Consider the following 14280-nt stretch of genomic DNA (forward strand, 5'->3'; position numbering starts at 1 on the left):
ACAGAGCTGCCCCAGGGGGCTGAACCACTGTGCTGGAGCCATCCTGCTGCTGTCCCACAGCCGTCCCCGCAGGCTAAAATGTGTGTCCTGGTGAGGGGCCAAATCTTCCTACGAGGACAACAGGCAGAGCAGCCGACAGCATCATAGCTTGCTTTGATGTGCATCCTCTTGTGACAAGAGCCTGTCTCTGACTTCTTGTTTTAAAGTGTTTGGCATCGTGTTCAAATTAGAAAAGTTTCGGAGAAAAGTGCAGTCTCTCTCCAGGTGATTAAAGTATATAGCCTATTTTCCCTGAAAGGATACTTCCATAAGGGTCCAAGTCTCTTGGAGCTCTCTCAGGCAAGGATGGGCACAACTTTTCAAACCTGGCACTTAGAAGCATGTGTTTCATTTATAGATGTTTTTTAAAAAAAACTATTAAAGTTTTTAAAAGGTGAATGCCAGGCTTGGATCAGTTTTCTGAAGTACTCTCTCCACCAGTGTCGCCTACTAAAAATCATCTTTGTCCTTCAGGTTCTTTGTTTATATAGCAAGAGGCCTGCTAGATGGTTTTGCCCACCACCATGCTGGGAGATGATGTTGTCTTCCTCAGGCGTGCTAACCACTTTTCTACACCATTGCCTAGGTACTTTTCTAGGTTGCTGTCTTATGAAATGCAACCCCTCATTCTTTAGGCCTGTTTTGCAGCCCTATTCCACCCTGAGTCAACTTAGATTTGGTTCTGCAGAAACAGGCACATAATGTCTTAGCCAGCCAAAGCTTGTTCAGAGTGACCTAAGTGACTTAGATGACTCTGTATCAGAGTTCTGTCCTTACAATTTTCCATTTTGTGTTATCCCCAGATTTTATCAGCCGGGATATTTAATTCCACATCATTCATGACAATGCTGACTAGCGTCAGAGCTGGCTACTGATCCGTGTAGAGCCCTGCTGCAAATACCCTCACTCTATCATGGCTTCTCTTTGACAACTGCATTTTGAGATTTGTCCATTACCCACTTCTTAATCCATTTAATGTCCACCCTCTTGAACACTGTGCTCAGCAAGAACTACAAGGAAGTTCCAATTCTAGAGAACCTTTGCAGCTCAAGATAACTTATACTGATAAGGAAAACTCAATCAGTCAGTTTTGCCACGGGGGAGATAGGATCTCAAAGACACATAGCCCCTCTCCTTCCTTCCCTTGCCTCTGGCATTGTTCCTTCTCCCAGCTTGAACAGCAGGACTTCACCTCTGCGGCAGCACCATCCTCTAAAACAGTATTTAAGTAATATTGCATTTTCCTTTCTCCAGATATTGCTATAGAAGTTGGGCACAGACCTCAGTTATTTCTGTTCTTTGCTCTTGGTTATTGCAGCTTATTTTTAATGGCTGGTTCACTGGCAGGTTGTGTTTGCTATGAGGGTGTAGATGTTATCTTTGCAAATACAGTGACTCAACTATCCTAAGAAGGACCCTGTTCTTCCTTATTATATTCTTGCCACAATCATGTTTGTGGCACCCTGGAATTAAATACCCCCTTGCAAGCTACTCCCACCAAAATTGTGAGAGCTGGAGAGACCAGCAAATACAGGAAACCAAAGTCATAATTCCTAAGAGTGTTTCATGTAACAAGAAACACAGGACAGTTTTTTCCTTTCTCCACCTCAATGTGTTTTTTTCCTGGGAGCAAAAGTAATTGTACTGTATGCACTCAGAGGCCTCCCTGCACAGTAAAACACTGTAAAGGCAAAAGGGTTCTTATCATTCAGCTTCCCTGAACTTTTCTCTGAGCTGGAAACAAAGCCCGGGTCCCAGCTGGGATGACATTTATTTAGCATATGTAATGTTAACCAAAATATGTCAGGGAACATGCATTAAGTCCTGCTTTGTCTTTTCCACTGTTTCATTATTGGCTTCCACTGTCTCTTTTTGAGACCTGTTCCCGCCATATTGTCCCTGACTGAGGAAGATCTAGCCCTGGGTGGTTTGGTGGTTCTTAGTCTTACAGACAGCGACTTGTCCTGTCTTTTTTTCAGGTAGTAGCTCACACCTTATCTAAGTGGAAGCTATGACCCAGAGAGCAGTAGTTTGAAGGATTTGGTGCAGGCTTTCCTGAATTTTAACAAAAACACTGAAAGTTTGCCCATCAATAACCCACTCGTGAGTAGGATACAACAGTTTGTCTCTGGGTCCCTAAGGATTCACCTCACATTCAAGAGACAGCCTTTTATCTCCCTGTTTTGCTGTTAGATGTGAGAGTAGTTCTGGAGAAACCTTCTCATATTCTTTTTTTTTTTTTTCATCTCTTCACCTGTAATCCAGGAGAGTTTTGGCCTTGGTTGTTTTGATACCAAATTCTGAAAGAACCTGCTACCTCAGCAATGATGGCAGACTTAACGAAGGTCTAACATAGTCATTCAAACACTGCCTAACTATAGTAGGTGGTGGTGTTGGCTCAGATTCAGGCTTGGGGTGACACAGAAGTTAAACAGACACACAACCTGGAATAGACTCTGGGGATTGTGAGCACTTGCCTTGCAGCACAACCCCACAAAAATCATGATCCTTTCCGCTGGACTTTTCTACAGCATTTTTCAGAAGACTAGTCCATAATCCTGACTTCAGAGAGCTTTGCACAGGCTGCTTAAATTATATTAAAGTGTAAGATTTGTAGTTCAGTTCACCCAGAAAAATCGTGTGTCTGAGTGTTTGCATATGGATGCATGCAGCGTGTGGGAGTGATTCTCTAAATAGGAGGCGAAGTGCCTATCACAGAGAATAGACCTTAAAAGGGTTTTCTGAGCTGTGAGTGAGAAACCAAAGCTGGGAAGAAAAAAAATAAAGCAAAAAGACAACCTTACCACTACCACCGGCAACTCAAATTAAAAAGCAATTGTGTGTGTAAGGAAAAGGAAGATTTGGAAATACAAGGATAAATGACATTTGTTGTGAAAGCCTCCCCCTCTCCTGTCCCCAAGTGATAAGGAAATGAGCTGGATGCCAAGGGAACTTCAGGCTGGATTCAGGAGAAGAAAACATTTTCAGGTCAAACTTCATTTGATGCTAGCTTGGGTTCCCCCATCAACTGACATTGGGAAAAGGTGCCACTGTCATCACTTCCCAAACCTGTGTGTCCCCACAATTGGATGGAGATGTGGACAGATGCCCATGGCCAAGTGACCCTTTCATGCCTTCCCCTCCACAAACACTGCCACCCCACCCTCTGTTTTTTGTGCTGTCCAGGGGTGTCCCTCCCAAGATCCTACCACTGCCTTCCAAGGAGCAAACCTTCAGGAGGGCTTAGAAAAGAGGAGAAACTGCTTTTCTCCAGGGGAGCATGTGCTACCCAGGATCCTGGCAGGAATCTCCACTGTCCTGATTCACTTTTTGGAGGAGCAGGAAGCCAGGCAGTCAGTGCTGCTAACTTCTGGGCACCTGAGGGAGGTGGCACTTGTCAATCAGTGCTGATACAAGTGAGAGGGACCCAACCAAAAGGTGTGCCAGCACGGCTAGCATGGGCAGACACAAACCAGCAGAAATGTTTAAAATGCCAGAGACAGTGCAAGAGTTTATTTCCTTTGTCTGTGGTGGAGTTGTGGTCATTGCCTAATCTCCATTCCCATCACCCAGTGAGTCCTCAGAAATCCCTGCATGCTGCCAGACCCTGCCCAGCACTGAGCCCTGCCTTGGAGGTGTTGAAGGGCTGGCAGGATGGGGGCTGCTGCTGATTTGCTTCCTCGCTGCTGTTTGGGCAAGCAGCAAGGTAGGAAAGGGGGGATGATTGAAAGGAGTGGGAGAGAAGACGAAAGGGGGAAGAAAAGATAATAAGAAAGCCCCCACTGCCCTCTGCTATTGTGCTGTTCACTAGAAGACTCCCTACAGAATTACGCTGTCGTCTTGCAGGAAAGCATGTAATAACTGAAAATACAGTGTCAAAAGGAATTTTTCAGTCTTTGACAGCTCATAAATTACAGTTCGTTGACTTCTTCCTGTGTCTAGATTTAAATTAATAGGCAAGCAGATATATATTTCTTTTGCTCCTTTCTCCTGAGCAGTAGCAGTTGTGGAAGTGACGAGGTTTCTTGCATCTCTATCTCCCCTTTCCCTCCCTCCCTTCCTTGCAATCAGTCTCACCCTGATGCAGGCCAAACCCTTCTCTCGAACCCCAGGGTATGGCACAGCAGTCCTCCCAACACTGCCTCTCCCCAGCACACAAGTGGGACTGCAAAGGCAAAAAAATGCTCTGTTCCCTGCAGCAAATGGTCACTTTTAAAAATCAAACCCTTTCAGAGGAGATATTTGGTGGGAAATGGTCACAGGCAGCAAAGATCAGAGATACTCAAGTAAGAAAGTCGTGGCTGTGGCATCCAAAGTGAAGGCAAGAAAAAAGAATAGACCTGCCTTCTGAATAAATCAAAGTGAGATGAGATGGCCATCGATGAAAAAATCTGTATTGCCCTTTCCATGGAAATGTAGGTGCTCACCTGTAGTGAGAGTAATGGGGACTGTGAGGATGGATGGATGGATGGATGGATGGATGGATGGATGGATGGATGGATGGATGGATGGATGGATGGATGGATGGATGGATGGATGGATGTAATAGCAAATAGACTTGACACCATTGCTGCAGAAAGTACTCATGCTCTAAAAGGATTGCATCCCACCTTCCTTGAATTTTTGCATGCTCCATAGTAAGCCTGCCAGTCTGAGCAGCTCCAGTATTTTGCTGCTGGGAGAAATGATCCGGGAAGATGGAAGCTTGCACACCACTGATGGTGCCCTGGTGAACAGGAATGCTCAGAAGTGGAGTTGTTTGGTGGTACATCAAAGCACGGTGGGGAGCTGTTATGCTGCAGAGGACCCCTTGTTCCTTTGTATGGTGACACATTTATGAGTTTCGGGCAGGACAACCTGAGGTCTGCCTGTGATGTTGCTCTGCAGGTTCAAGGAGGTCAGCCTGCATCAGTGATGGCTGTGAAATTCCTTGGAGGGTGTGGATTTGCAACACGTAGGCAGTGAAATGCGTCAAGTGTTTTGGGTCCAGCAGTTTGAAAAGGTCTCATGTTAAAAAGAGGTTATTAATAGTATTAATGGTTCCTGCTATAAGTTGTAGTCTGTAGCTGCCTTAGGAGCTGGGGTGAATGTTGGGATGTGCTTGGCAGCTCCTGGGAAAGAGCAGCTCAGGACGCTGCTGTTTTTTGGGAGGGTGGCAATGACTCAGAGCTGGGGGCTGAACATTTTCCTTACTTGCCAAAGTAACACAAAGAAAGGGAGTGAAAAGTGCAGAGCCAGAAGGAACACAGGTCCTGGCTGCCCTGATGGAGGTCTGTGAAGGGACAAGTGTGACAATCACACATTTGAATCATCTGAAAGGTCTTGGTGTTTTCACCACTGGCTGTGTTCACACAGGCGCTGAGGGGTGGTCACATCCCTCTGAGGACACAAATCCTTGTGAAGCACTGGGGGTTCAGTCACCTCTTGGCTCAGCATTCCCTGTGGGATGCCCTTTGCAGTGAGGCTTGGAGGGCTAAGAAGGTGGAAAGGCAACTGAGGGGCTCTGGGGGCATGAGCTGAGTGCAGGAATAGAAGAGTAGGAGAGACAGCAGTCCCGGGTGTTTGCCCTGCAGGGAGCTCTCTCTGTGTGCAGTGGCACAGGGAGGTTTTTTATTGACCAACTTCCTTATGAAGTGACCACTCTTGGCAGAATTAGGAGAGATCTCCAGGTGCTCATGGTGTCAGTTTGAGCACAGTGGCTACAATGCTGCACGAGGGACAGAAACCCTATTTCAGCTCATGCAGGAGAGAAATAACTTAATTAGTACCTAAGGTTTCTCATTCTGCAGTTACTGAAGGCCTGAGTTTGACTCCTTAGAGGGGGCTGCTGTTTGGGTATGCTGACATCTTGAATGGAGAAACTTCTGGCACTAGGTGCTTATTATCTGTGACTCAATTCTAGAAAACCTGTTCTGAGGAAGTCACTTATTTGTGATGCCTCATTCAAAGGGGTATGGAACACCCCAGAAATTGTGATCCTGCTTAGGGAGGTGTGAGGTGGGTGTGTGGGACAAGCGTTGTCATTTGCAGTTTAGGTGACAATTTGTGCAGCGATGGAGAGCTATCAGTCTCTCTCACAGTCTGACACATACCTGTATCAGCACTATTTCAAGTGAAGTTACTATAAAAAGAGTGTAAATTAGTCTCAAATGAGAAAATGAATTCTCCAACATATTTTCACAAACCCACTGAAGGCCCTTTTCATGGCTCCCAGTCTGCCACACACCATGGCAGTGTAGCACTGGTTTCAGCCCATGGACACCACCACCAGAGGGACTACAGGGACAGCCAGCCTATGCCAGTTTGTACTGATTTCAGCTCCTAATTGTTTCCCACCAGCTTCTTGCTTCTTCCCCTCACTTGGGCAGTCTAACCTGTCTGCCCCTGCATCCCACCCTGCGATACTCTCATGAATACTTGTTGCAATCCCCATCTTTATGATTTGCAAAGCAGCATTTTGCAGAGGATGCAAAGGCAGAAGTGACAGAAAAATAAGGCAACCTTTCAATCCATTTATCAAAGTCCTTGAATTTTCCATTTCAAGGAAACAATCAAAAACAGGGAGATTAAAAATTGAATATGAAATCCAGGGCATTTTAAATAAATTCAAAGGTTAACAGCAAAGCCCGTTCTCCTTGATGATAATAAAATAAAATCAGTCCTGAGACCTTTTGATCCCAAATGGATCTTGTTTATTAGGAAGAAGTAATTGAATGTACTGATAGAAGAAGAAAAACATAGAAATGTAATGTTTATTAATTTCCTTTTTTTTTTTTTTTTTTTTTTTGCTGTGTCACCTGGATGTTTGGTTTTGCAAAGTGCAAAAAATGGGTCCAATATGCTGTAGACAAGAGAGACCCACTTGAGCACACTCAGTGGGTCAGTCTGCATTAAGCCATGAGCTCCATTGCCCTGGAAAAAGCATCATTGGGCAGAAATGAAACACTCCAGCCTCACATGGAGATGGGAACAGGTACTGCAAGCACCAGGCAGGAACCTCACAACTAGTCTTGAGAGCTAAAAAGTCATGGTCACTGGTTACGGCTGCCCATTTGACTGTCTTCTGGCTAAGGAGAAGCTTTTGTGATAGTTGTCTGGCATAATTATTTTCAAGTATAGATATATTTAAGTAATGAAGCTCAGAGGTGTGATTTTTGAGCTGAGATCTCATCTATTTAGGTGTTTACAGCACAAGTGTCACAATGCTGTCTCATCTTCAGGCTCAGTGAACCAAAGAGACCTTTGGGAGGTGATATTCTCCCATGTCTGTGAAATCTGTGAGGTTTGCTGTGACTTAGTCCTGAAAGTTTGATGCAGTCTCTTCTAAGGGAAATGGTGCTGGACAACAGGGCCATGGGTCCAGTCTCCTGCTCATTAAATGTTAAAGATCCAGCATAAAATGAAGAGTAGATGGAATGAGCCCAGACCTCTTTGGGAGAAGGAACTGGTTAAATGCAAGGCATACAATTAATTTCCCCCCAGGGAATTTGCAAAGGAGCCTATGAGGAATGTGGTCTATTTCAGGAATAGTTGAGTAACAAACTTTTTTGCTGTGCTGCAAATCTCAGGTGCTTTTTATTATTGTTTTTCTGTAATTTTGATCACTCAGAGCCAAATGTCACCACTTTTTTCACTGTCTCCCACAATGATCCTCCAGGAGCATCAGGGCTACTTAGAATCACGTTTCTCTTTCTTTCCTTTTGTCTATCCTTCTCCTAATTTCCCTTGCTCACCTGCACCATTAACGTGTTTCCCCTCCTTGCTGCCAGTGTTGGAGGTGGTCCTGGCTGTGCTCTGCTCCTTATGAGAGTGGATGATGATGCCTTCAGTGCCAAAACTGAATGGGTCTGCCTGTGACAGCCTTGGCCAGGCAGCTGGAAAAGGAAAGAGTGGAGGAGCCTATGCTGCTGTCTGTCCTTTGGTTTCAGGTCCTCTGGGTCAGGCCCATAGGAGACTGTGGGGTAGATTACACTGCCTATCTCATGACTAAGCAGAGGACTGCCATGCCCAGGGTGCACAGTCTGACATCTCTCAACATCATGAAATGTACTAATTGGCTTTGTGTGCCTTTTTTTATTTAATAGTACTCTAGGACACTGAACCTGCATTTTGATCAGAGGCTGATGAGTTAAGGATATGGGGAATTAGGCTCAGCTGGGCTTCTCTGCCATGGGCTACAATAGCTTATTATAGTCTGTACAGTATTTCCAGCAAAATGCTTTGAAATCTCAGAGCACCTTCTGTGTGAGGGACAGGGAACTCTTTACCATCAAGGAGGCAATGTGGGAAAGAAAGCGGGAAGCTTTTAACCCCTGTCACTCATCTGTCTGCTTCTCAAACCAAGGCCCAGAAAATCTCCCCCTCTAGCTGATGGGATGCCTTTGCCATGACATCGTCCTGACAGCTCCACTCTCCCACCCCATCCCCTGCCCCCACACTGAAACACCCATTTTCATGTGCTTATGAGTGTGTACTTGTGTGTGTGCAGTGTATGTGTGCATTTAAACACAAGCAATTCGAGTAAAATCCTACACCACCTACTCAGCATCCCTTGGAGGACCAAGTGAAAAAAGAACCCAAACAAACAATGACCTAACAATCTCCCCTTACCAGCTGGCCTTGAGGTCCCAGCCTTAATGTCCAATGGAATTCTGACCTACTTTCCCTGCCCTGCATTGCAGAACAAGTTGTTTGCCTCGGCATGCAGTGCAGAGGGGTTTTCAGTGCTGGATTTTGTTCTACAAGGACTAGCTGTTTCTGGGACTTGGGAAGAGACAAAATATCTATCACGCAGGATGAAAGCCAATGTCTAATTCAGGAAAACTGGCAAGGAACTGGTTTGGTGTAAGGCTATCTTAAAACTGCCTTCTGCTTCTACTAGAGCACCTGGTGCTTCTGAAAGCTTGACTGAAAACAGGCTAAAAAATTCAGTTTCTGTTTTCTTTATCCAGTGTTGCTCAAACTGTTTCACATAATTGCATGCATTTCCCCTCTGAGATGTTTCTACAACCTAACCATGCACACATGATCTGAAAAGGGGTCTGATTCTGTTGGAGGTGATGACTCTGAGGTTCATTCCCAGCAAAGGACAAGACAGCAATATTTGCATGCCAAGGAAATGTAAAGCCAGACACCTGTGCAAGTCATTTGGCAGGAGATGCATAAAAGCACAGAGTGTAGTAAGGTGTGATTAAAGGAGGAAAATGAATACTGGAAAGAAAGAGAGCAAGAAAGGCAAAAAGAAAAGAATGAACGTGATGAGGGAATGATTGCACCTCTCAGTCCTGCATTTCTCTTTCAGTACGGTGACAAGAGACATGAAGAAATGTGTGTCTGATGATGTGGACATACAGAGCCAGGTCAAAGAACAGCTGGGTCTTTCATCCTCCTTTTTTTGTGTGCTGCTCCACTGGCTCAGGGCAGGGCTCTGCAGAGCTGAGGGCAAGTCTTGGGGAACAGAAGAAACCCCTGCATTTCCCTAAATCTAGCACTCTGTTGGCTGCACAAAATAGGTGGTACCTTCTATAAAGAAAGTATTAGGAAGAAATTCTTTACTGTGAGGACGTTGAGACACCTGCACAGGTTGCCTGGAAAGCCTGTGGGGTATCAGGTTGGATGGGGCCTGGAGCAGCCTGATGCAGTGGAAGCTGTCCCTGCCCAGGCCAGTCGGTTTGAGCTAGAGAATCTCTAAGGGCCATTCCAACCTGAAACATTCTATGATTCTAGTAAACTAGAAAACCTCCTTTCTTTCAAGAAAGTAAAGAATAGGCAAGGTATTTTGAAATATACTGATTTTACATCACTATATTTCAAAATACTCTGCCTATTGGTTCCATGTTTTTCCTCAATTTCAGAGACAGCTCCACTGTTTCGTGGGATCCCTGAAGAGAGACTCCAGGGTTTTTAGGGCGGCTCCTGGAGGGCACAGAGGCAACACCTATGCAGCAGGGTCTAAGGACATGTTTTTGTAACTCCACACAGGGCTGTGAGTGGGAACATGCTCCTGTACTTATTGGGAATAGTTCCAGGTGAACTGATCCTGTAACTTGTGCCACATCCTCTCACCACAGGCCCACGGGCGGAGGCTCCTGCCCTCTTGTAGAGGCACTGGAGGGGTTTGTGCACGTGGCAGCCACGTGCTCTCCATTGAACAGATCGCTCCCATTGCTGCACTGGATGAAGGCAACTTCCCTCCAGGATCTTGGAGGGTCAGAAGCAATTAGCATAGTCCTTCCCACCTCCCCTGGGGGCAGGATTGGGTGTAATGTAGCCCAGGACTGATCTTGCCATGCGGTATCATCGGGGGTGACACAGCTGAGCCCCTGATGAGATGTGGGCTGACATGTGTCAGGGAGGATCATGGCATGCTTCCCTAGGTGCCCAGGTGGATTGTGGGAATCACAAAGGAGGCAGGGGGCTTGTAAACACTTTTTAATATGGCATTTAAGACAAAAAAACAGTGAGTTGAGGCAGAACAAGACAAATTAATGTAGAATGACAACTGCCTTAAGGCAGATCAGATGTCCAGAGAAAAATCAAAAGAATTCTTCTCTCAAGACTCCAATGTAAAGTCATATATCTCTATTTATCTAAACATACATATGTAGGTTTGTGTGTAAATGTGCATGTTAAAGCAGGTGGCCAGCTGGTGCTAAATGGTAAAAGTCCACTGAATTAGGGAAAGAACATGAAGATGCCTAAACAGTCTTCACCTGTTTGCTTCCTTGGTTGAATGCTTTGTCTTCTCTGCATATAGGTGAGCACGTGCAAATATTTTTTTCACTTTCTTTTAGATGTGGGGTACAGAATTTTTTTTGAAGGTGACAAGAATGAGCAAAAATTAGGAAGAAAACTTATGTGTGTTTTGGATGTGGCAGCTATCTGGAGATGTATATATAAGCATAGAGAGATGGAAGAATTGAATTATGTGGCTCATGGGGCTTTGACTGCACGTCAGAGAGAGAAATTAAGGAAGGAACCTTCCACTGAAAAGCTTCTTGGCTTTGAGTTCCTAAAACTGAAGAATTGCTTTAAAATAAAGGAGATGGAAATACCACAGTTTGAGAACCTTAGACACAATATGACTAACATGCGCAATCCTGCAACAGCTGAAAAAGGCAGAGTTAAGAACTGGTGAGTGTATGGGGGTTTTACATTATCAAAACCTGCTGTTCTTTTAAGTTGATTTACAAATGCTGAGATGCTTACAGACTACTCAGTGCCTCAGAAGCCACTGTTGTTTAACTGTAAGAAATATGGCACTCAGCACATCTGCCTGCATCTAATAATTCAGTATTCATCCTCTTAATGAAGCTGTACTTCTGAGGTGAGATTTCAATGGCAGGTTAACATATTTACATTTTTTACCTGCAGATAGTCTGTCCTTTTATGTTGTCAAAGCCAGTGGAGGGATTGTTGTACAGTCAGGGGAACTCAGTACACTGCTCCATTTACCCTGCAGTGGACTTTTGGTCAGCTGCACTGATCTCTCTTACCTAAAAATGGTCAGGCAAGCTGCTCTGAGCCAGTGCCCACCTCTTTCCAGTGAGTATGAAGGAATCCCAAAAAACTAGTTTAGACTTCACCATTAATATTCAGATGGCTAAATTTAGTAGAGAACAATCCTGCCCATCGCGCATAAACACATATAATCCTCAGTCCCTCACTGTGCCTTCCCCTATCTTCTTTCTGGATCATGTGCATGGTAGCTTATCTAACTGATCACAAACAACCAACACAGCTGGAATAGCCAATATCAAATAGACACAGGGATTTTCTTTGTAATGAGAAGTAAAAAAAAAAAAAAAAAAAAAAAAGTTAAAAATATGTTGTCTAATAATTACCCAAAATTACTGTTTGACAAACCCATAACCTGCTTGCACATGGTGCATGATAGAAGAACAAGTCAAAAGGAAAGGGGAGAAACTATTATTTTCAAAGTATCACACCATTAACATAATGTATTACTGCTACCTGCAAAACAACTTTCTTAGACAAAGAACAAAAGCACTATGAAATGTAGTGATACCTGGCAAGTCACTGCAGCTCCTGAGGTTTCAAGGTATTTTAGAAAATTAATATCTTACACATATGCAGCAGGTTTCACCTGAAGATCTCAAAGCACTTTGTAAATATATATGCATTAATTAATCTTCACAGCAGCTCTATGAAATAACCACTGTAAATATAATTATCTTGATTTTACAGATGGTTAACTTGAGACTCAGAGCGCTGAAGTAACTCCCCCAAGTTCACACCATGAATCAGCAGCACCATAGTGACTGGAGTCCAGTGTTTCCACTGCCACTTCTCTTTGCTAACCCAAATGACAAAAGTCCTTTTGCTTAGGGCAGCAATAGGCTCCACACAGAGAAAAGACCTGCTCTGGGACTTCACACTTCCTAGCTGGTAAAGCATTTCCCACCCTTTGAATCAGGGACACGATAGACGCACACAGTGTTATTCATTATTAATACGCCGATTAGCGTCTGCGTCATTACCACAAGAGGGATGTTATGGATGGACAGTGCTGGTGAGCAGGTCAGATCCTGCCCCAGTACTGAACATGGCCAGTTCGGGTGGCTCTTTGCTGTTTAAAAGGACAATTTCCTTAATAAGCATCTCTAAAGAAGGCACAGGCAGCAATCACACTTCCTGCACATCTTTCGTCTTCATTTAGTGTGACATTCCCATTGCAGCTTGTAAATAAACTGTGGTTATCCCCACTGGGGAGAGGCACAGTTTGGTATAATGTCAGCCTGAGCTAAAGCTGAGGAAGCTGAACCTGCTATGAAGGGGAGGGTCTCCCAAGCACCCACATGTGAAATCTTCAGCCTGCTCTTACCTTATTAAAAAGTCAACCTGCCAGCATGTAAATGGCAGTGAACAAAAATGGGACGACATATGGCAAACAGAGGCAGTAGTCAGGGGTAACACCTGTGTATGGAGGAGGCACTTGGGTTGTCAGAGCTGGGGGACATCTGCAGGGGCACCTGGTGATCCTCCTTCTCCTTAAAGTAGTGAAGGTCTTTCCTATGGTGGGTGGTGCATTTGAAAGTATTTAAAGTGGAAATTATTTACCATTTGCATCTAAACTAGATTCCTTAGTGTCATTCTGCTCAATTTTTTTCTGTTTGGATTTGTTCTTTACGTAGAGCCCATCTCCGTGTGGTACCTTTGTTTATGGCAATCTGCACTTCAACAGTGGGTACTGATTTTTATTTTTGGTGAAAATAATCAGTGTTTATATATTGTAACAATTGTCTTGCTGCCCTGGGATTTGGAAAGGTATTTTTACCCAGTGAGATCCTAGTTTTCTCCCTTCAAAACTGTGCTGGGTCTGGGTGTCTGTCTGGGAATCATGAAGGTTCATACTCTGTCTGACTCTTCCCAGTATATTCATGTCAAATGGTATCAGACCTCACCAACTTCCCCTAGTAATGGTAGCTAAACCTCCATTAGAATGTTTTAATATTCTCTTTTCTGATGTGACAGAGAACAAGATAAAAAAGCATACCCCCAAACTACAGAGGCAGTAATTTGATCTGGTGAGGGTCATCACACAGGAGCATTTTAGGCTGACGTTAAAGGCCACAGACAGCTCCCACTTCACTCCAGGAAGGCTTCTCCCCTGCAGCTCACAGACAGCTGGATGTCAGATGTTCCCCAAGGTCACTTTTCCAGGGGTCTCTGGCCACCCTTGTCCCCATAAAGACACTTGGCCCTTCTTGGGGCAGTCAGTGGGGCAGAACCTGTCTGCCTACATTTCCTCCTGGGCATCTAAGCCTGACTGAGAAGACACTCAGTTTTGCTGTGAAGGTTAGGATATGTCCTCCTTTCTTGCAAGATCTTGGCTGAGGAAATCAGCTGTGTGGGTGGCAAGCCCAGAGGACACAGGATTGTGAGAATCATTCCAAGCCAAATCCTGCCTTGTGTCTGCATCATGCCGCACTCTTACTGTTTGCAGTCCTGGGCTCTCTGTTTTCCAAAGATGTCATGCTTTTTGTTTTATTTTAATAGAGGCTTAGTTTCAAATCCACTGCTCAGCTGTGCCTGCAGGGAGTTCCCAGCTGAGGCCAGTAGCAGGTGTGAGGAGACATTTGAAAGCAGGACATGCCCCTGAGCTCCCCCTCGCACACCACTGCTCTGGGGATGGATCTCGACTACAAAGGGTCCCTGAAGACAGCTCGTGCCAGTTTTACTCACTTGTCTTTATGAAAGTACATTGAGGTGAGAGGGTAA

General features: G+C 44.7%; 1 protein-coding gene across 32 annotated transcripts in view; it reads right to left on the reverse strand.

Moving 5' to 3' along the window:
* CELF4 (CUGBP Elav-like family member 4) overlaps positions 1-14280 on the reverse strand; it is a 668420-nt gene that overhangs the window by 96051 nt on the left and 558089 nt on the right. For 8 of the 32 annotated variants that reach the window (XM_050986775.1, XM_050986785.1, XM_050986774.1 and 5 more), the window contains exons 4-5: positions 7026-7036; positions 3691-3706 (exon numbers count right to left, since the gene is read on the reverse strand). The exons of the other annotated variants lie outside the window; for them this stretch is intronic. In XM_050986775.1, coding sequence (XP_050842732.1) covers positions 3691-3706; positions 7026-7036 — 27 coding nt within the window. The remainder of the gene's footprint in view (positions 1-3690; positions 3707-7025; positions 7037-14280) is intronic. 32 annotated transcript variants of the gene reach the window in all.

The sequence above is a fragment of the Serinus canaria genome, chromosome Z (assembly GCF_022539315.1).
Source record: "Serinus canaria isolate serCan28SL12 chromosome Z, serCan2020, whole genome shotgun sequence".
Lineage (NCBI taxonomy): Eukaryota > Metazoa > Chordata > Aves > Passeriformes > Fringillidae > Serinus > Serinus canaria.